The 23,314-nt window shown below is 40.8% G+C and overlaps 1 protein-coding gene across 2 annotated transcripts in view; it reads left to right on the top strand.

The window, feature by feature from the left end:
* Positions 1–23,314, top strand: part of LOC104139159 (nuclear factor 1 B-type) — a 198,570-nt gene that overhangs the window by 88,108 nt on the left and 87,148 nt on the right. For both annotated transcript variants that reach the window (XM_068925260.1, XM_068925261.1), the window contains exon 3: positions 22,336–22,389. In XM_068925260.1, coding sequence (XP_068781361.1) covers positions 22,336–22,389 — 54 coding nt within the window. The remainder of the gene's footprint in view (positions 1–22,335; positions 22,390–23,314) is intronic.

The following is a 23,314-nucleotide window of genomic DNA, read 5'->3' as shown; positions in this document are numbered from 1 at the left end:
GCAGGCAAGTGAAAGAAACTACTTGAACCTCTTAGAAAGTCCTAAACATTTCAATTCTAAATGTGGGTGAGTTGATGAAAAACATAAGACTCTCCAAATAGATTTGCCCATTCCTAATTTTCATTGGAGTGAATGCATTTTTAAATGCTGTTTTAAAAGTGTATTCTCTTTTTTATAGATAACATCAAATAAATGTAATTAGGTCAGTAAGTACCAAAGAACAACAACAGAAGATTAATTGCGTTAATTAATTCATCTATTGGGTTATAAATATTATCTCTAAGGGAAGGAATACAGTTTATGGATAGAATCCCACATATTAAGTTATTGGAGGAATTCAAAATAACTTTTTGTCTCTCCTGGTCATAAGAGAGGTTCTTAGACTCTGAGTTTGGGAAGTAATTACTTTCAGTTAATTATTTGGTGTATTTTCTCTTTTTCCCAAGCAATCAGTGTAAATTAAGATTATATAACTGTTTTTATAAGGTGCTGTTCCCATAGTTAGAAGCATAATTATTCAGAGTTGTTATTGTGGCTAATTATTGTGAATGTAAGTATAGCACTAGAAGTAGAAATGCCTTTAGGAGCAAAATGCTAGAGACTTTTTAATAGACTTTATCAATTTCATGAGCCATAAGAATTCAGTTTGGTCATGCCTGGTACTTTTGAAAGGGTCCCATCAGGGAAATCCTTATTGATTCCTTTATTAGGCTGCAGAAGTCCATGAGAATGTTGAACACAACCCATAGGGAGTATTTTTATTATGATTATAAAAAACCCAACATCATAATTCATTCATATGCCTTAAAATGAAACATGTTGTGATGGTTTGCATGAAGGTTTACCTAATTCCATGGGTAACTGATAAAGAACAGTTTAAAAATCAAGCCCTCACAAAAATCTTTGCAAGAACATAGGTGATAATTAGAAGCAAAACAGGTTTTGTTTTTTGTCTGTCAGTGAGGCTCATAAAAAAAAAATCTAGATTGACAGACCAGTCTTTGCACCACTCTGGGAGGACAGGGTGCCCTTGAAGTTGGCTTAGGGTTTCCTGTATGGAAGCAAATCAAGAAGTGGCATAAGTCACAGAATCACAGAATCGTTTAGGTTGGAAGGGACCTCTGGAGATCATCTAGTCAAACCTCCCTCCTTAAGCAGGGACCTCTAGAGCATATTTCCCAGGATCACATCCAGACGGGTTTTGAATATCTCCAGGGAAGGAGACTCCACAGTCTCTCTGGGCAACCTGTTCCAATGCTCTGTCACCCTCACAGTGAAGAAGTTTTTCCTCAGGTTCAGATGGAACTGCCTGTGGTTCAGTTTCTGCCCATTGCCTCTTGTCCTGTTGCTGGGCACCACGGAGAAGAGACTGGCCTCATCCTCTTGACACTCCCCCTTCAGATACTTGTGCACGTTTATGAGATCCCCTCTCAGTCTTCTCTTCTCCAGGCTGAACAGGCCCAGCTCTTGCAGTCTTTCTTCATAGGAGAGGTGCTCCAGTCCTCTAATCAGCTTTGTAGCCCTAAGTCCACCAAGGAAGACCATGCCAGGCCTTATTAGGAAGCATGAGTGAAGTGTATTGTGCTCTGCCACATCCCCTTTGAAGTTCACGTGGTCCAGTGTAAGTTGAAGGAGCTCTGAGGGTTTTGATTGAGGAGTAGGAATAGCCATAGTGTTTCTCATCCCAGCTGCCTACCCTAACCATATCTTGAAGGTTCCTGTCAGGGAACAGCAAGAACAGGGCTGCTCCACAAGGGAAGGCAAGCTGGAAGCCAAGGATGATCCCAGCACAAAGCAGGGACAGAGACCTTCCTGATCAGGGCACAGTCCCACAGGATCTGAGCAGGGCCAGGTTGGTGATAGTGACAGGTTCCACCAACGTTCTCAGACAAGGCAAGGTGATGAATTAGGTCTAGGGTCTATCCAGGGAGTCCAGTCAGGAACAGCAGGACACATGGCCAGAGGCAAGGCTGCTTATAATGTGACTCCAAGGTCCATCCAGGAAAGAGGACTACCTATAACATAAGCCCAGGATCCATCCAGGAAGACCAATCAGTATAGCAAGAGACAGGACTGAGCACAAGTATACCTATAATTTAGCTTACCTAAGGTCTGGGTGCCCAGGCCTGAGCTTAAATGGAGCCCCTGGGCCCATGGGTAGAGGGTGTCGATGGAGGCCCCAGGTGAGGCTGGTCAGGGCCATTAAGGTCTGCTGGTACATTCAATGCCCTGACAGTTCCAACCTCTGTCTTTGTTGCTGTTATAGCTACTAACGAATTGCTGCAGTTTATAGACCTTTCAGTTGTCTATAGAGCACAGTGGTACAGCAGTCCCATGAGTAGCTTAACTGACCCTGTAGAGGGGGCAGAAACCTTACCCACAACAAAGTCTGAAATTACTTCCTTCAGTTCTGGGGACTGGGAAAATGCAGAGGTGATAGAAGACCAGTTTTAGACCAGTCTATCCAAATCCAAGGCCCTCTGCTCAACTCAAAGTACAGGTTTAAAGCTAGGCATTTACCTGACATCTGGGGTAAGGTATGAGAGTGAGTAATCCCCGTTCTCCTAATCTATACCCCCTAATGTCAGAAGAATTAAAAAAATAAAAAATAAAGAAGTAAACTTAATTTGGCCCTGTTGGTCATACACTGTCTTATCCTGTAAGTATTTGGAAGCATGAATGCTCAGTAATAAGAGCAGCTGGGGACAGAAAATGAGCATGTGCAGTGAGGAGCCCCTGTCCCTGCACTATTTTAGCAGATTTTTTGAGGGAGACACTGAAAGCTTAATAGAATATAATGAGAGCAAGTTTTTAACCTCCCAGCCCTCATATGCTAATAACATTGCTGCATTAGGTCTTTAGGAAACACATAAATAAGGATAACTGAAGTATTCTCTAGTACAGTAGGAGACAGTTTAAATAGAGTCTGGCATAAAACTTAAGTTTATCAAGCATTTAGTATTTAGGATATACAATACAGCTATATGTGACTTGCCAACTACCTGGGCTTCCCCCACTGTTTCTGATTTGTCAATGAGGTGATTTTTCACTCTGTTGCAATACTGACTGCCAGAGACATGACCAGCTCTCTGCTTCCTGTCTTTGTCCTGGCTTGGTCTTCACTGTAACTGCCAAGTTACAGATGCCAAAAGCTTCTACAAAAAAGTCAAGTAACTATGGCTTGAAATCACCTATGCCAGTATTTGTATTTTATTGTTATCACAGAATCACAGAATGGTTGAGGTTGGAAGGGACCTCTGGAGATCATCTAGTCCAACCTCCCTGCTCAAGCAGGGACCTCTAGAGCACATTGCCCAGGATCGCATCCAGACGGGTTTTGAATATCTCCAGGGAAGGAGACTCCACCACCTCTCTGGGCAACCTGTTCCAATGCTCTGTCACCCTCACAGTGAAGAAGTTTTTCCTCAGGTTCAGGTGGAACTTCCTGTGGTTCAGTTTCTGCCCATTGCCTCTTGTCCTGTTGCTGGGCACCACGGAGAAGAGGCTGGCCTCATCCTCTTGACACCTTCCCTTCAGATACTTGTACACATTGATGAGATCCCCTCTCAGTCTTCTCTTCTCCAGGCTGAACAGGCCCAGCTCTTGCAGTCTTTCTTCATAGGAGAGGTGCTCCAGTCCTCTAATCATCTTTGTAGCCCTCCGCTGGACTCTCTCCAGGAGTGCCATGTCTCTCTTGTACTGGGGAGCCCAGAACTGGACACAGGACTCCAGGTGAGGCCTCCCCAGGGCTGAGTAGAGGGGCAGGATCACCTCCCTCGACCTGCTGGCAACACTCTGCCTAATGCACCCCAGGAGACCATTGGCCTTCTTGGCCACAAGGGCACATTGCTGGCTCATGCTTAACTTGTTGTCCTCCAGGACTCCCAGGTCCTTCTCTGCAGAGCAGCTCTCCAGCAGGTCAACCCCCAGCCTGTACTGGTGCATGGGGTTCTTCCTCCCTAGGTACAGGACCTTGCACTTGCCTCTGTTGAACTTCAGGAGGTTCCTCTCCGCCCAGCTCTCCAGCCTGCCCAGGTCCCTCTGAATGGCAGCACAGTCTTCTGGAGTGTCAGCCTCTCCCCCCAGTTTAGTATCATCAGCAAACTTGCTGAGGGTGCACTCTGTCCCTTCCTCCAGGTCATTGATGAATACATTGAACAAGACTGGACCCAGCACTGACCCCTGGGGGACACCGCTAGCCACAGGCCTCCAACTAGACTCTGTGCCATTCACCACAACCCTCTGAGCTCGGCCATCCAGCCAGTTCTCAAGCCACCTCACTGTCCACTCATCTAGCCCACACTTCCTGAGCTTACCTAGGAGGATGTGATGGGAGACAGTGTCAAAAGCCTTGCTGAAGTCCAGGGAGACAACATCCACTGCTCTGCCCTCATCTACCCAGCCAGTCATCCCATCATAGAAGGCTATCAGAGTGGTCAAGCATGATTTCCCTTTGGTGAATCCATGCTGACTACTCCTGATCACCTTCTTGTCCTCCAGATGCTTAGTGAGGACCTCCAGGAGGAGCTGCTCCATCACCTTCCCAGGGATGGAGGTGAGGCTGACAGGCCTGTAGTTCCCTGGCTCCTCCTTCTTGCCCTTTTGGAAGACTGGCGTGACACTGGCTTTCTTCCAGTCCTCAGGCACCTCTCCTGATCTCCAGGACCTTTCAAAGAGGATGGAGAGTGGCCTAGCGATAACATCCGCCAGCTCGCACAGCACTCGTGGATGTATCCCATTGGGATATCCTTCTGTATTCAGCTAAATTAAAAGTATAAACAACATTACTACAGGAAAATAGAGAACTTTTTTGACAATACATGTATATTCATTACAGTTCTGTAAATTGCTCACAGAGACAGTCAATATTAAACATTTCAAGAGGAATTCTGATTAAAAATGTGAATGTGAAGTGCTAAAGATGTATAATCATCTTTTTGTTTTTGTAGATTTATACACATACACACACAAATTCACACTGTGATTTTTGGTTATTCTTGCAATTGTGCTATTTTTGGGGGTTCGAGTTCCTTTAGGATTTAGGACCACATATCTTTGGAGAATAGTGTAGTTGAATCTACATTACTAGCTGTGGCTTTGTTGTAACTACTAAGAAGATGCAATTTACTTTAAGGGAATATTCATAAATAGGAAGTTTTCTAATGCTGAATATATTCTTGATCAGAACCTAAAGTTCACCAATATGAATCTTTGAAGTCATTGGATTGATACCTGGAATGAACCGTTTTATACATTTTTTCCCAGACCAAGTTTGTTCTTGCTTTTATTTCTGTAATGTTTCAGGTCAATACCATGATATTTACCTAATGCTTTCATTTCCTGGTTTTGGAATAAATGCTAAAGCTGATAATAACAGTGGCCATAAATGCAGCTTGACTGTTGGTTATGGGTTGTAAAGTCACATGATTGAAGGGGGACTATTTTGTTCAGATGATTCATCAAAGCACAGGTTACAAAGCACAGCTTCATATTTTGCTCCATCTTCAAAAGAAACAATTATTTGCTTTATTCATCATGTGCTGATCCTCTCCCCTACCTTGCACACATTTAAAGAGGTGTTTCTTTAAAGTAACAGCAACAAGCAAGAGAAAGATGATGATGACTGCTTTAGTTATAGATTCCTTCATAATAAGCAACATTTGATTGTCTGGCTCTTATTCAGTTGCATAACCAATCTGTACATTTCTTAGTACTTCTTAGTCTGTCTGCCTAGCAGTATTTTCCTGGGCATATAGGTCCTGTTGCAAGGTTGAGGAATATTCCCAGGAGTATGGTGATAGCAAAAGAATGATGCTTAACTGATTGCAAAGAGGTGGTAGGGAAATAAATAGATTGTTGATCCTTAGTTTATTTGAACAGATGGGTGTAAGTTTAGAGTAAATTTTTAATAACTTCATATACAGTGCTATTTCTAAAGTTAATTACACACCTAGACCTTGGGTAGAAGCTAAATAAGGTAAAACATCACAAATGTCATGAACAGAATAGCAGTGTGCTTCCTAGAGTCATGTTGCATATGGACAACCACCTCTAACTCCACACACACACAGTCACATATTCTAAATTCATTGCACACCAGGGAGTAATTTATTTCACATGTGTGCCCTTAATAATGCAACAGAAAAATCCTCAAAAATCCTCTATGACTATAGATGGCATCACTCATTGTTATTATCCCCTGTGTATTCTGAAGGGAGATATATCTGTCTTTATCCTTCAAACTTTTTTTCACTAGACTGTGATTTACACACTGCTAACTGTATTTGTCCTCTAATTGAGATGTGCAGTTGTTCAATAGTAATCCAGTTGTGTTTATTTCTTGGTGAACAGTGTGAGCATTCCTCAGTACCAGGGTGGGGATAGTTATTTTCTCATGTAGCTGAAAATGAAACATGGGAGCAGCATTACCATATTTCACAAAGAAGCTGTGGTGACCTGTAGACTAAACTCAGTATAAAGCTTTAGTTTTTATTTTTATTGTCAGGGTAATCTGTTTTCTTGTGCTGTTTCCATCTCCTGAATGCTGACATCATGCCATTATCAACAGCAATGCATATGGAAGTGATTTGATTGTTCATTTGATGTAAAGTAGAAGAAAGGGGCCATCCAGTAATGCTAGTGTTTCCCGGAGGGGCACAGAATCTTTAACTCGGAGCAGACAAACCAGCTTGATATGGAGTGTGTTTTAACTTTGTTACATAAACTTAATTTTGAACAATAGTGTATGTAGGAAGGTAAGTGCCAGACTTGCTTTTGAAAACTTGGCCAAAAAGTTCAAGCTGACATTTTCTTAGTTTCCTGTGCTTGCTTTACTGCTGACAGAGTTCTCTATTGCCAGTCCTGACAGCCCTTAAATCTGCTCTGGGTAGGTCATAACAACACCACAGATCTGTGCCCCACATTCTGCTCTCACTGGTGGAAGTGTGTTAATGCCAGTGGAACAGCAAGGCATCATATGAAAAATATCTGTTTTAATAAAGTCTGACATGCTGAGTAGTTAGTTTATGACAACCCAGAGTGTCATTGTAAGCAGTAGGATTAGAGCTTTGGACAATCAGGTTTTTCACCTGAGCCTGTAGTTCTCAGCTTTTACTACTAATGACTTACTAAATAACCATAGTTTCTATTAATGACTCCACACATATTACAGCCTTTGCAGCCTTAGAGGTGGGTATGTAAGATGGAGGTGTGCAAGAAGATAGGAAGGGGGTTGGTTGAGTGCTGCTCTCTGCTCTCTGCACCACAGAGCTTAACTGTGCTGCAGCCTTAACTGTCGTGTTTAGGCAGAGATGGAGTTTTGGAGGGAAAGGAAAGAAGGGGTACATTGCTGTTGGACAACTTAAGGTTGGAGAGGATTTGAAATGGAGCTTAGGCAGGTTAAGGAGCCAGCTTCTTATTTCTGCTGGATCCTGGGATCACAGCTTTTTGTTGTTGTTCTTCCGTTTGTTTTTTCTAATTGTGAGGTGTGACTAGTGGGCATTCTGGAAGACTTGCCTGTCACACCCACTGGGTGGAGAAATATAGCTGTAGGCCAAGATGAATTTCATGAGAGAATTGAATTTTCTCATGTTCTTGCTGCTACTGATAGCATGCTGCTGCCCTGAAAATACTCTATTATTGTTTTCATTTCACTTCTAAGTAAACATTAAAGGGATATTGCTTGTTATTCAGATATACAACATCTTCTATAAAACTATTTGAAAACATAAAAGGATTTGGGGCCTTAGCATGTTTGTTTGCTATAACTCTTAGAGAGAATATATCTTTAACTGTTTATAAAGCTAAAGATTATTGTATAACTAGCCAGTAGGTTTCATTTGCATTTCAGCTGTTAATGATAGCAATTGTATGGAAATCCGAACCACTTAAAGATGATAGGCTGATCTGAGTGAAGTCTAGCCTTGAGACTGCAAACTTGTCAGGATTGACACTGGGTTGCTCAAACAGTACAGATATAGATTGACTTTATACCACTCAAATGTTCAGCAGCAACCAATATGAAAGGAGGCCAAGTTTGAAAGGGAACTGTAAGAATTTTTTTTAACGAATGCAAGTTTTGTGTGTATGCATAGAGTGCAGGGGAGGGGGAATCAGAAGGGAGAGAGGAAAGGCAAAATCTGAGAAGTCTGCAGTTTATAGTTGAAGCAGTATCATCTGCTAGAAATCTTTCATAAGAGGGTTTGGCTTAATTACAGTGTATACACCCTAGTTCTTGTGCAAGGCGCTGTGTCTCTTCTAACTCCTTCAGGTCAATTGAGTTTAAACCAGTTATCCAGGAAAAATGGAAAGCAGTGCTGTCAGCCTTTCCTGGGTATTTACTGTGCATATATGGAATTCCAAGTGCTTGAACACACCTAAAAAGATGTCAAGCTGAATCTTGAACATGCTATGTCAGTGTACATGGGCACAAAATGAATAGTATTGTTCCCTGATGAGGGTGGGTATAAGATGTAAGTAACTATTTTTTTTTGCCATAAAATCTTTAGAAAACATCTGAAATCTTTCTGTAAGAAAGCCTTTCATGAAAGTGATGCTGTATTCTTCCAGCAACACACAAGGGATTTATGTTTAACTCAGTCATGAGCAAGACAGACTAAATGACAACTCATAGTGGATCTGGATACTGGGGTTTATTTAAGAAACAATGAGATTAGAGCTTTTACCCTACTTGATTATCTCACACACTTGCTCGCTCATTCCCTACCCCAGCATTCACTTGGTCCTGACTTCCTTCCCAGCAGGGAGATCGCTGCTAGTTGGCAGGGAACATTGGCCAGAAAGTTGTGTCAGTTTGTGCTATTCCACTACTCGCAGTTACCAGTCTTAGGCATTACTGGCCAAGATTCCTGGGCATCCTCTGACGTTTGTCTCCATGCCTGATCTCCAGGATCTTTCCCCACTCCCAGGATCTTTGGTCCAGCCAGGATCTTCATCTTCTTCTTTCTGGCCCCCCTTCTTTCCAAGACCAATTCTTTATGGGAACCCTTCTTTTCAGCATTACCTCTTCTTTCCAGAACACCAAGCCCACAGTTTTCCCAATCTAAATAGTCTATGTGCAGAAGCACAACGTGTGATCAGCCTCCTAATTGGTGGTTCTGTCTCATGTCTCTTTATTAACTGGAGGATTCAGGACATGTCACTTTTGTTTAGTCTAGGTGTTATCAACATTTATAGCCAGCTAGCAAATAGCGGGCTTCTGCTTGAGAGTTCAAAAGTTCAATTTCAGACATTCACCCCCCCCAAAAAAACACCCCGATTATTTGCCACCTGTTAGCATTCACAATTCAAGCTATTTTTTTGCCTACAACATAATCCATCCCTTGCTTCTGCATCTAGACTATTTAGATATTATTCTAGTGATTCAGTCATTTGGTTAACAGACTATGGGTATCACTCAGGCTTGGACATACTGCATTAAGTTTGGATTGGTAATTCATTTCCAGATGCGAAAGGGTAGAGATACTTTTGACATCTATTTTATGGGGTAATACTTTGCATATGGAACCTGTAGTCTGATTTATTAATTAATTTACCTGCTGTAACTTATTGCACAGTACTTCAGGTCTATAGAGTTAAGGGTTGTACTTCTTAGTTCTTTTTTGTGAGGCCTTTTCATGTGGATGGTGCTTTTGGGTAGGCTTCAGTCTATGATTTTTCCACCCCTTGAATAGTGTTGACCTGCTGCAATGGGGGCAATGTGGTTAATATGATGACTATCCAGCAATATCTCAAACCTCCTGTGAGTGCAGTAGCTGGCCCCGCAGATACCCATCTCCCAGCTCAATCGCAGTGACTGACTCCTCTCTGATGAGGCCGTGCTGTGGCAACATCTGCTCTTGCCTCACAGGTGCTCTGGAGCAGGTGGGTCAGTCCCCCAAAAGGGTGTTGGAATCAGCAGGAGGTATGCTACATGCAACCACACAAAGTTAGATAATACTGAACACAATTAGTGCAAACAACATTACAATTGGATATGTTTTCATGTGTAGCAGCCCTGCAGCCTTAAGGGTAATATTCTGAGGAGAACATTTTTTTTTCTATATGTACAATAGGCTCGCGATGGTATCCTATTGTTCATAACCTTGGTGCTTGATAACCCTTCTATGATTGTTTACCTATTTACTCATTTGTTGACTGTTTTACCAATCCCTTGTTAGTCTGCCAGGTGACATGGTGAAGAGAGTAGCAGAGATATCGAAGGCCTTGTAGTTAGGCCCAGATCTCATAGGAGGGTGTGACCGCAAGGCAGGAGAGTTGGATGCCGGCGTAGAGAGACGCTCAAGGTTCCGGAGGGGTTAAACCGGGTAGATTTAATAGAGGACTTACGCGCCAAGCTGCGCGGGGAGCCCCGGGAACCGCGCGGAGGGGTCGCTGATGGGAGGCTGCTGGACACCCGGGTCGGACGCCCAGGCGGGACTCACCTCGCTGTAGCCTAAGGGCCCCTTACATCTACTCGAACTCTCTCCTTATCTCAGCTGTGCTAACCTTGGGTAGCTACCGGCCGGGAAGCAGCCAGACGTTGCTGACCAAAGGGAATATGCGTGCCTGGCCCTGACGGGAAGTCGGTCAGCGCGTAGAGAGCACACTCCGGGGCTGCTACCACGTACTCTGCCAGCCACCTGGCTCCTCGCCAGAGCTTCCGCAGGTGTGCTCACTACAGAAGGTTTATGCAAGTTTGTCAGCAATTCATCTCTCCCAACATCATGCAGCATCTTTTGTGAGTACATAAAGCGATACTCATAAATACACGTGCACCCACATAACGTACATAGATCAGAATCTATAAGATTGGAATGGGATACTCAGTTTTCTGCATTGCCTATTGAAGATAAGATTAACAAAAGATTGTTATTAATGGTTATCCTTGTTCCCCATGCTGGAATATTTCCCTTCATAGGAGCTTCTAATATACTCAGTCAACTTGTTTTCATTCCACCTTCTCCCCCTATCTATCTTCTCTATAATAAACAGACAAACTTTACAGTTAAGCTTGAATCAGCAGTGTGTATATTTATGCATAGATTTTACCATCTTCTCTTCCTTTCCTTTCCTTTCCTTTAAAGGTAAGGTGTTAGAGACAGGAAGAGTTAGAGATCAACAGGAAGAGTTAGAGATCTGTGTGCGGTTGCAGGGCCATGATCTCATTGCAGTTACAGAGACATGGTGGGATAATTCACATGACTGGAATGCTGTCATGGATGGCTATGTGCTTTTTAGGAAAGACAGGCCAGGAAGGTGAGGTGGTGGAGTTGCCCTTTATGTGAGGGAGCAACTAGAATGTGTGGAGCTCTGCCTAGGGGTGGATGAAGAGCAAGTTGAGAGCCTATGGGTAAGGATTAAAGGGCAGGCTAACCTGGGTGACACTGTTGTGGGGGTTTCCTACAGGCCCCCTGATCAGGAAGAGGAAGTCGATGAGTCCTTCTACAGACAGGTGGAAGTAGCCTCATGATCACAGGCCCTGGTTCTCATGGGGGACTTGAACCACCCTGACATCTGCTGGGAAGACAGCACAGCTAGGCACAAACAATCAAAGAGGTTCCTGCAGAGCATTGAGGATAACTTTTTAACACAGGTGGTGGAGATGCCAACAAGGAGAGGTGCAATGCTAGACCTTGTACTAACGAACAAAGAAGGTCTAGTTGGAGATGTGAAGGTTGGGGGCAGCCTTGGCTGCAGTGACCATGAGATGGTGGAGTTCAGGATCCTGGGAGGAGGAATCAGGGCAATAAGTAGGATCGCAACCCTGGACTTGAGGAGAGCTAACTTTGGCCTCTTCAGGGACCTACTTAGGGGAATCTCATGGGGTAGGGCCCTAGAAGGAAGAGGGGTCCAAGAGAGCTGGTTAATATTCAAGCATCACTTCCTCCAGGCTCAAGAGCAGTGCATCCCTCTGAGGAAGAAGTCCAGCAAAGCGGGCAGGAGACCTGCATGGATGAGCAAGGAACTCCTGGCAAAACTCCAGCAGAAGAAGGAAGTGTACAGAATGTGGAAAAGGGGACAGGCCACTTGGGAGGAATACTGGGACGTTGTCAGAGTGTGCAGGGATGCGACAAGGAAGGCTAAGGCCCATTTGGAATTAAATCTGGCAACGGATGTCAAGGACAACAAGAAGGGCTTCTTCAAATACATCAATAGCAAAAGGAAGACTAGGGAAAATGTGGGCCCACTGCTGAATGGGGCGGGTGCCCTGGTGACGAAGGATACAGAGAAGGCAGAGTTATTGAATGCTGCCTTTGTTTCAGTCTTCACTGCTAAGGCCAGTCCTCAGGAATTCCAGACCTTGGAGACAAGAGAGGAAGGGTGGAGAAAGGAAGACTCTCCCTTGGTTGAGGAGGATCAGGTTAGAGATCTTTTGTCCAAACTTGACATCCATAAATCCATGGGCCCCGATGGGATGCACCCACGAGTGCTGAGGGAGCTGGTGGATGTTATTGCTAGGCCACTCTCCATCATCTTGGAAAGGTCCTGGAGATCAGGAGAGGTGCCTGAGGACTGGAAGAAAGCCAGTGTCACGCCAGCCTTCAAAAAGGGCAAGAAGGAGGAGTAACAGGAAACTACAGGCCTGTCAGCCTCACCTCCATCCCTGGGAAGGTGATGGAACAGCTCCTCCTGGAGGTCATCACTAAGCATCTGGAGGACAAGAAGGTGATCAGGAGTAGTCAGCATGGATTCACCAAAGGGAAATCATGTTTAACTACTATGATAGCCTTCTATGATGGAATGACTGGCTGGGTAGATGAGGGCAGAGCAGTGGATGTTGTCTCCCTGGACTTCAGCAAGGCTTTTGACACTGTCTCCCATCACATCCTCCTAGGTAAGCTCAGGAAGTGTGGGCTAGATGAGTGGACAGTGAGGTGGATTGAGAGCTGGCTGGATGGCCGAGCTCAGAGGGTTGTGGTGAATGGCGCAGAGTCTAGTTGGAGGCCTGTGGCTAGTGGTGTCCCCCAGGGGTCAGTGCTGGGTCCAGTCTTGTTCAATGTATTCATCAGTGACCTGGAGGAAGGGACAGAGTGCACCCTCAGCAAGTTTGCTGATGATACTCAACTGGGGGGAGGGGCTGACACACCCGAAGACTGTGCTGCCATTCAGAGGGACCTGGACAGGCTGGAGAGCTGGGTGGAGAGGAACCTCCTGAAGTTCAACAAAGGCAAGTGCAAGGTCCTGCACCTAGGCAGGAATAATCCCATGCACCAGGACAGGCTGGGGACTGACCTGCTGGAAAGTAGCTCTGCAGAGAAGGACCTGGGAGTGCTGGTGGACAACAAGTTAAACATGAGCCAGCAGTGTGCCCTTGTGGCCAAGAAGGCCAATGGTCTCCTGGGGTGCATTAGGCAGAGTGTTGCCAGCAGGTGGAGGGAGGTGATCCTGCCCCTCTACTCAGCCCTGGGGAGGCCTCACCTGGAGTCCTGTGTCCAGTTCTGGGCTCCCCAGGACAAGAGAGACATGGCACTCCTGGAGAGAGTCCAGTGGAGGGCTACAAAGATGATTAGAGGGCTGGAGCACCTCTCCTATGAAGAAAGACTGCAAGAGCTGGGCCTGTTCAGCCTGGAGAAGAGAAGATTGAGAGGGGATCTCATCAACGTGTACAAGTATCTGAAGGGGGAGTGTCAAGAGGATGGGGCCAGTCTCTTCTCTGTGGTGCCCAGCAACAGGACGAGAGGCAATGGGCAGAAACTGAACCACAGGAAGTTCCATCTGAACCTGAGAAAAAACTTCTTCACTGTGAGGGTGACTGAGCATTGGAACAGGTTGCCCAGAGAGGTAGTGGAGTCTCCTTCCCTGGAGATATTCAAAACCCGTCTGGATGTGATCCTGGGCAATATGCTCTAGGTGACCCTGCTTGAGCAGGGGGGTTGGACTAGATGATCTCCAGAGGTCCCTTCCAACCTAAACGATTCTGTGATTCTGTGATTCTGTGATTCTGTGTTAACACCTTACTTAGGATCATGCATTATATAGGGTTAACTGTTAGAAACACTAGAATTCAGCTTTTAAGCTTGGTTATCAGACAGGTATGAGGATCCTCTAATGTTTATCTGTGCTATCTTTCTTCAATGTTTCTTCTATTTTCTGGTTTAATCATAATATTATACCATTCACTATCCCCTCTCAAACCTTCATATATGCATACATATATACATACATATATACATACATGTATATATGCATATATACATATATACATACCTATAATTCTCTCGACCTTTTGCTACTTGAGTACTGATAGTACTTAGTGTCCCCTGTTTCAAACCTTTTACCTTTAGCCCCAAACCTGTCTGTGTGTACATAGGATAAACTTTATGCTATATGCATTTATAATTTCAATACACATAGACACATTAATGAATGAACTCATTAAAATGGAAGGGAATGTTTGGGGTAAATCTTATACTGTATCTTTATCTACCAGAACATTATTTTATAAATAAAAAAGGGCCTTTGAACAAGAACGTCCTTCTGCAGTTACAGTAGATGTGTTGCATGTCTGAAGTTCTGGGTTCATGTGTTGCTGCCCTTTTTCCTTTCCACTACAAACTGAAGCTTGAGTTTCTATCGTTTCAATAAGGTTGTACATTTTTTTCTTACTCCAGCAACATTCTTAATAGCTGCAGACCAAATCAGACTTGATAGATTTATTAAGGTCCTGTTGTGGTGGTACAGTGGTTAAAAAAAAAAAAAAGCCTTAGAAACTCTGGATGGTTAAATAACGTTCTGGGCACTGACATGTCATCAGATCCAGTGACAATTTCTTGTGGGTACAAATTCTGTTTTTGTTTTTTTTTTTTTTACTGAATTACCACTAAGTTTTTACTCAGGCAACCCCCCCCCCCCGCCAAAAAAAAAAGTAGAAATAAAATAAAGACCTTGGGATTTGATCCATACATCTATACATTTTTTTTCCAACCATATAATCCCCATAGATACAAATGACTGAGACAGCTTGCTCCAACTTTGGTACATAAGTTGAGATACAGAGAGCAAAAGCAGCCTCTACATACTGAAGGGGCAAGTACATTTTAAAATCTTGCCCCCAGAACTGTAGTTTGTATTGCAGCTATGTCAGAACATATCACCTATGCAGATGATGCTAATTCATTAAATATTAACATAACTGAGGGATAAGCTGACTTGTAACATATATTAAAAGTTACAGAATTACAAATAGATGTTCTCATGTGATATTAGCCACAAAGTGACAGAACTATGGTGGCAAGACACAAACATGATCAGATAGGGTTTAATGTTTTTATAGCCATAGACCATTATGACTGTAACAGAAGTACTATTACCAGTAGGGAGATAGAGAGTCTGGGAAAAATGTTCTTAAAATTTCCTCTTCATTTAAAATTTGAAAGACAAGGTTTCAACCTGAATGTCCCCCCTCCCCCATTATGCAGTTAAAAAAAATTGTTTGCCTTTTTTGCAAGAGAAAAAAATACTGGGTTAATCATATATGGTACTACATTTGCAAACTCGTTCTTCTGTGGCACAGTATAGGACTTAGGTACTCATTATTATTTATTGTAAAAGACCAAAAGTAGACAGAAAATCCATCAGTTGATCAGGCCTGAATTTTTTTTGGTCACTGCTTTTAATTAAAGTACTGCATACAGTATTTGTTCTCATTATCTATTCATCACCTATACGCTTATCAAATGTTGGAAAACAAATGTGGTGATTGTGAATGTACATACAATTCTAGTCAAGTTTGTGGACCATCAGTGGGAAAGCATAAGGTAATGTCGATTGATACATCAAAAATCTGGCATCTTTACTCTCCTTTTTCTCACAGTAATGTATTTTTAATACTATGTATATATACATGTCTATGTGGGAATATAGACAGGCAAAGTAGTGTGTAATTTTTTTTTGTAAATTTTTAAATAATGCGAAATGTGCTTTTTTTCTTGAAAATGACTGAATCAATATTTTAGCAAAAAATAAATCTTGACTGGAAGGAAATGTAGAATATTTATTCTTTCAAAGATAAAAGTCAGAAAAAGTATATGTCCATGAAAAAGACTCAAATATGTGTTTGTCCAATCTTAATTTTCCATGCAGTAGGGTGAAATTAAACTCACACCTCTTTTTTAAAAATTGTAATTGGAAAGACAAACAGTTCCCTTCTTGATAAGAATTTCCATCTTCTTTTAAAGTGATTTGATTATTCTGTTCTAATACAGAGGAAACTGCTGGTATTACTGACATATGAGCCTCACTGTTCTTTTCTTTTAAGGTTATTTATGAATGATAAGATTAGACTCTGATATAGGATTCATATCACCAAGCAAACCATCTCCATATATGTGCACATTTTTAAGATGGACCAGTCATTTTTTTTTCTCTGACTCATATCATAGCTGGTATTACAGCTCAATATTGGTAAGTATAGTGCCTGTTTAACAGAATTAGCACCATGATGTCTCTTTTGACGTGATGCAAGTATGGACAAAGACCATTTGAAATACTTCAGCCCGAGAGGTGTATCTCAGAATATTTCTGCTACAGGATCAGATTGGCTAGATTTCCGTTTTGGTTAATTTTCCTAATAACATGGCCCTGTGTTCTTTGTTATCAGCATTTGCTGGTGAAATATAGGAATAGAACTCCACTGTATATAAAATGTGGTCATGTGCAATACATACTTCATATAACATACAAATTATAAATGTATATTCTAATCTGTGATATAGCTACAATAAATTGGACATTTTTAATCAAAAACAGTATTATTTGCAAATACACGGAACTATGATGTTTCCTATCGGTCTTCTCATGCTTCACCTATATTAGACCTAAAGTAAATATCGCAGTGATTAAAAATTGCATGCGGCATCAATTGGAAAACTCAAGATGAAAAAAACTTCCCAATGTATGGACAGTATGATGTACATTAAAAAAAATCACAGCACCATTTTGGGAATCCATCTTCTCTTATGCTAAAGATTGTTTTTTAATAATCAATTATAACAATAAAATAAATGGAAATAAAAATTTATGATATAGTTGCTATGGATAGCACTGTACATCATAAATCCAAATTAGAAGATGCTTTGATAAATGTTATAGTATCTAGACACATTGCAATGGTATTCAAGTTGTTAAACATCAGTAAAGTTTTTTTTTTTTAAAGAAAACCTGAAGTTTGTTTTGGGCTCCTAAACACACTTATACTTGCTGACAGAGTCAGTATTACCTGATGCTGGCTTGAAGAAACACTCAACACTGAAATGTTCAAGGAAAGTATGTTCCAGTCTAATCTTGGATTTCCTATGGTGCTTAAAAAGCAGCCTTCTAGTTTAATTACTATTTCTCCTAATTAGCCTATTGTGCCATAGCACACTTACTGTTTTAGGAGATTGCTTTCTATAGAATAATATTTATCTCATAGAGGCCTAGTAAGCCTCTGTTAATTAGTATTTGTAAACTACTTTGTGGTCCTTGGTTAGATGATGTTATAGACTTGGAAAGAAGTGTTATGATTGTAATGATTTGAAAGGTTGAGAAACCTAGCTTTTAATACTATATGTTTTAATGGAAGATACAATGTAGTTATACCAGTTGAAAAGAATAATGCAGTTTTATCCGACAGTATCTGTTAAATGATGCTTTCTTTTATGCTTCTCAGCTATCTGTAATTTCCCATAAAGATCCTTATCCAAAGCTCACTGGAGCAACTAAGAGTCTTTGCACTGATTTCAACAACCTTTGGCTCAGACCCATAGTGAACAACCATGATTTTTTCACAGTCATATCATTATTAGCCTGTGTTTAAAAATACTTAGGTAATACAAAGCATTTTCTCTCCCTGAACTCTTGATGCATTACTGACCCAAAATACTAACAGAAAAATGAAATACTGGCTGTATAGGAGTCAGTGGCAAAATTCCTGTTGCCTCCCATAAGGCCAAGATTTCCCCTCTAGATTCTTAGATACACTACATGAAAATGAGGGTCATGCTTCGTGTCTTTTACAACGTAATGGAATGGCCTGTGAAACCAGTTTATTAATTGGCCAAAGATGTATGCAAGTAAATTTCTATTCCTTACCTGAGAATATGAACATTTTCATTCATGCAGTACATAATATAAGGTTTTATTTTCTAAACCTCAAAATGAGTCTTTCACTGTGTTGTCTTCTGCCTTTCATTTTCTGAAGAATCTATAATGAAGGCCCTTTATACCACATACCTGAATATAAAAGATTTCTTGGTTTCCAAGAACAACTCAGTGTTACAGAATATAACTAGCATTCAGAGTATCTTCCAGATGGATAAAATTAAGCATTCATATCTCATCTTTTTCTACTGAGTCCAGCAAGTTTTGGAAGGAAACTTCATTCTTTCACATTCATCCACATGTGGCAAGATACCTATGTAAATTGTTTCTTAAAAGTACATGACAAAAAAAGAGCTCAGCTAATATTATAAAATATGGTAAGCATCTGTTTCAGGGCTTGAAAAAATATAAATCTTTCTTTTAATTTAAAAAAAAGAAAAAAAATCCCATGTACAATGTATGTTACAACACAGATGGGGAGAGTTTTTCAGCAACATATGGTCTTTATAAATTGTGTAAGAAATATTTTGAATATGTGTTGTGATTTATTTTACATAAACAAATGAGGGAATTTAAATTAAAAAGATAAATCTGTACATGGGACACAAAGCTGAAAAGATAAGCGTACTTACTGCTATTTTGGTTCTAATAAGTGTTTCTGGGTCCTTGAATTTGTTTCATCTGTATGAAAACTGGATTTACTCCCAGAGTTCCACTTCTTAACTAGGACAGTTTAAAAATTAAACAAGAGCTGAGTCAGTTCATTAATTTAAATGATATTACAAATCAGAAAGACATTATAAAATGTTGATTTAATTACTTTTTATTTACCAAATTAAAACACTTTGAAGAAAAGTTAACAGTCTTGGCAATGGCCGGTTTGGTGACTTGGCAGCATTAGGTTTGAGCTGCTGCTAAAATGGGAGGCAAACCAGGGAGTCAGTCATGACCTCAGGTTCTAAATCCCCTAAGCATCACATGCTTGATAAACTGGGTTAGCCAGACCAACATGCAGATATTTTAGAAACAAAGCCCCAGGTCACTGTGTCCTCACTGTTTCTGCACTTTCATGTGTGTGCCTGGAAGCATGTCCCATGAACCTGTGAGTTGAAATACTCTGGGATTCTTTTTTATATGGCCAATTTTTTTTTGTACCAAGGTAAGACGACTTCCTTGAGATTTGAATACTCTCTGCATCAGTAGCAACCAGAGAGACATTAATTTTGTGTCAGTTTAAGAGTTTTTGCACACAAATGACATTGGCACACTTATTTAAATTTGTAGAAATCAGGTCCACAAGCTAACCAAAGCTAACACCAATGAGAATCCTTCTTCAGAAAATTGGAGATCATGATGGAGTCTTTGCAGTCTAGCGATGAGTATTCTTTTCACATCATGGCTGATGGAGTTTGGAAGATCGGTGTCATATAGAGAGTTAGTTATAAGCTGTCACTCCAGGTCTTGTAGCTAAATGTCTGACTTCAGTTTTCCAAACTCCCCATTTAGCATCATCTTCTATGAATATAAGTACATAAAAAAAATGTAGGACTAAAAAGTGAAATAGTGTTCTATTCTATAGCAATTCTGGTGAACACAGAGGGATGATTTGTAGAGTAAGGATAGCAATGACATTTTTAAAAAGAAGTCATTACCTCTGTGGTGTGCATAGCTTCAATCTATGTGTAATGAAAGGGAACATGTATTGCAAATGAAATCTGTACTGTTGGGAAACAGATGTGAAGTTTCACCCTGCAGATATGTCTTTCTCACAGGGAAGGCCTCCTTGCTTTTGTGAAGTGCTGCTGTTTCCTCTCTGTGTGAACTGTAGTTCATGCAGCAAATCTTTGGGGTTATAAAGCAAAGAAAATGGTTGCAGTCAACATTTTATAACAGAAAGTCTGTTAGCCAAATTCATCAGTGAGAGTCATTTCAGTGAATACAGTAACCTATAAAAATGTGAAAAAATAAAGCCCCCCCCCCAAATTAACATACTTCTAGAAGGCAAGGGTAACATTTGCACAAATTGCAGTGTCTTATTTATAGTATTGTTTTAGCAGATATTAAATACAATAAAACATTGCTAACATACATAAGCAATGTCAGGGCCCTGGGTGTACTAATAGCCTTAATAGGCTTCCACCCACACCCTCTGCCCAATTTCAGCTCAGGCCTGGGCCTTCAGTCCCTGGCTGAGCTATACTGGAGGAGTATCTGTCGTCAGCTCAGCCACAGCCATGCCTATGCTTGGCCATAGACCCCATTGATCTGGACGCTAACCCACAGACTAACTTCCTGGCTTGACCTCAGGCCTGCCTTGTCACTGTGGACCTGTCTGGAGATCACTGGGCTGTCTGACCCTGGTTACCATCACCAGACCCGATCCTGACCCTGACTTGCAGATTGACTTCCTGGCTTGATCCCAGACCTGCCTCTTTACCATGAGCATGCCTGATCATCTGGACTTTTGGTTGACCCTGGTTACTATCCCTGGGTCTGCCGTGCTCGCCTCACTTGGGTGCTGTGGGACTGGGCCTTGGCTGGTGAGGCCCCTGCCCTGCTTGGACATGTTATCATGCTCAGCTCCTGGCTCCCCACCCCTTAGGGAGTAGCTGCCCCTTGCTGTGCCTTGACAAACAAATTCCAATATCACTAGAGTTGATGAGGATAATGCACATAAAATTAAAACTGTGCGATAACTTAAGGTTATCAGATCTAGAACTGGCAACTTAAATACTAAAGTTGCTTTTGCAAAATTAATTTGGTAAAAGTCACTGGGAAGTTTATCAATTCAATCAGTTGGTTTTTCAGAATAAAATGCCATAGGTACTAGAAGGTAAGTGCATAGTAAAATTAGGAAAATAATAATTAACAGGAATCTTTACAAATACACAGATGGAAGAGTGTATTTTTTTTTGCTTTTTTGCATTTTTGCAGGTCATATTTTTTGGAGGGGAGGAGGTGTTTTGCTTCTTTGTCATGGTAGTAAAGACTATAGCAATAATGTTCTGAGCTGTCAGGCTTTGAAAGGTGAACAGTTGCATTTGGAGTGATCTTTACACTGGTACAACAACTAGACTCAAATTTGCTATGATGTAACACTGAAGGATGACAGTTTGAGAGGCAGTCTGTTAAGTCAATCCCCTAACAGGTATATGGAGACTTGAACAGCATCAAAGTGATACTTGTATAGTGTCAGATCTTCCTGTTCCTTGATCCTCCCCTATACCCAAATTGCAAGTCTAGTAAAGAATAAGGGTGTATTTGTATGATGGCAAGCGATTATTATTATTTTTTTATTCGAGTTATGAAATTGCTGGATTTTTAGCTTGAAATATAAAAAAACAAATGGTCATAGTTCTAATTTCTTATTTTCTTTGTATATAAGATTTGCTATCATGTCTTATTTTGTGAATAATATTTCATGACTGTGGAGCAGAAAATTCTTATATTCTCAGCATGGGAATGCAGTAAGTAGTTATAACTCCTTATATGAATAACAATAATATTTACTGTCTAGTGTGTTAACATCAAATTGCATTCTCCTCTTGATACATGTGCCTAATGAATCAAGAAGAGAAATGTACTCTTTGAAGTCCAGGAGGTTTGGGTTTTGTTAGTTCTTACATTACATCAACTTCATTTCACAGTGAAATGAACTGTATCAAATCAGGCAGTTATCAGTAAAGGCCTGTTTCTGCATAATCAACCAGTGCCTTTATGCTTTCCTTTAAAGGAAAGGTAAAGAAACAGGATTCATCATAGCAGATCCCATTAGTTGCTTGGTCCAGTACACTTTTCTGGTCATTGTATCAGAAGAAGCTAGTCTTACTTTGCTTATATGCAATATTATATTTGGGAAATGGCAGGGAAGGGAATGAAAAGGTACCTTTGTAGCTATGTTTGCATCCTGAATATTTACCTGAATGACTTTCTTGTCCTAATTTAGTGATCTATGAATTCCTCCTATCAGAATCATTACATCTTTCACAGTATTTCTGGCTCTGTATAAAATGAGTTATATATAGTGTGTTTGTACAGTAATGCCTTCAAGTAAAAAGGCAGAGAAATGGCCTTTAAAGAACAAAGTATTAGTTTAATACCAAAAGAGGGTATTAAAGGGTTGTGAGATGATTTCAGAACAAATTAGTTGTTAGATGATTTTATTATTATAATGTTATTTTTCATGTTATTTTTAATTTTTACTTTTTAATTTTTTATAGTTATTTTATTGTTTGTTCTTTGATTTCTTTATAGATTCTGGACGATCAGGAAGCCCGAGCCACAATGATCCTGCCAAGAATCCACCAGGTAAATATGAGTTCCAGGACATGTACAGTCTAACATTCTTTGAGAACAATGTTACTACTGTTAATAGTTAAAGAGAACATAATTAGTCAGCAATGTATTTTGCACTGGTAAGTGTAAAAGAATTTTTCTTACTCTTGCTGCTTCTTAGAAATTTATACATGGGGGATGGGCAGAAAAGTGAGGAGATAAGACCCCAAATAACACTATTCTCATAAACCTCCAGATGCTACAATTATTCTTTTACCATGGGTGACACAAAATTGCCCTTCCTTTGAAGTTTGTAACTTAAGCTACAAGCTGCTTCTTTCCTGTAATTTTTTTATGCATGCATTGTAAAATGTAAATATATTCATTTTCTATAAAAGCTTGTCAACTCACAGCTGTTTTTTAACATATTGTTAGTAGGGTGCATTAGTGGCCTCCTGGTATTTTTTTGAGAGAGGTCAGTGATTTCATGGAAACAATCACTTCAAGGATTTTTCTTAAAAAAAATGCAGGAGAAAACTCAAAGCCAGACTTTGTCATTCCACACTGTTTAGGCAAAAACTCTGTATTTTTATGTATTTTTATTCCTGTAATCAAATAGGCTGCACCAGTAAATCTCCAAAAATGTTGTTTTATGAATATTATCAGGGTAAGACAAACAAGCGTGTCAGTGGCTTCCTCATGCTAGGAGGTTTCTTAATGTGCAAGGAATGACTCCTGCAAATGAAGTTATGCTATATCTTCTCATTTCAGCTCTCAAAATGTCTATCTGAAATAAGTTGGAGCTAACTCAGTTTGCTATTTTTCTAAATGCTAAATGAATCACTCTGTGAGTCTAACCAAGTAATAATTGTGTGATGCTGGGCTGTTACATGTACATGAGCATTTTCTGGATCTATGCAAACATTAGGGAAAACAGTCTACACTGTGACTGTATAGT

The sequence above is a fragment of the Struthio camelus genome, chromosome W (genome assembly GCF_040807025.1).
Source record: "Struthio camelus isolate bStrCam1 chromosome W, bStrCam1.hap1, whole genome shotgun sequence".
In the NCBI taxonomy this organism is placed as follows: Eukaryota; Metazoa; Chordata; class Aves; order Struthioniformes; family Struthionidae; genus Struthio; species Struthio camelus.
The sequence above is the reverse complement of the archived record's forward strand: the minus strand, read 5'-3'. Positions and strand labels throughout refer to the sequence as shown.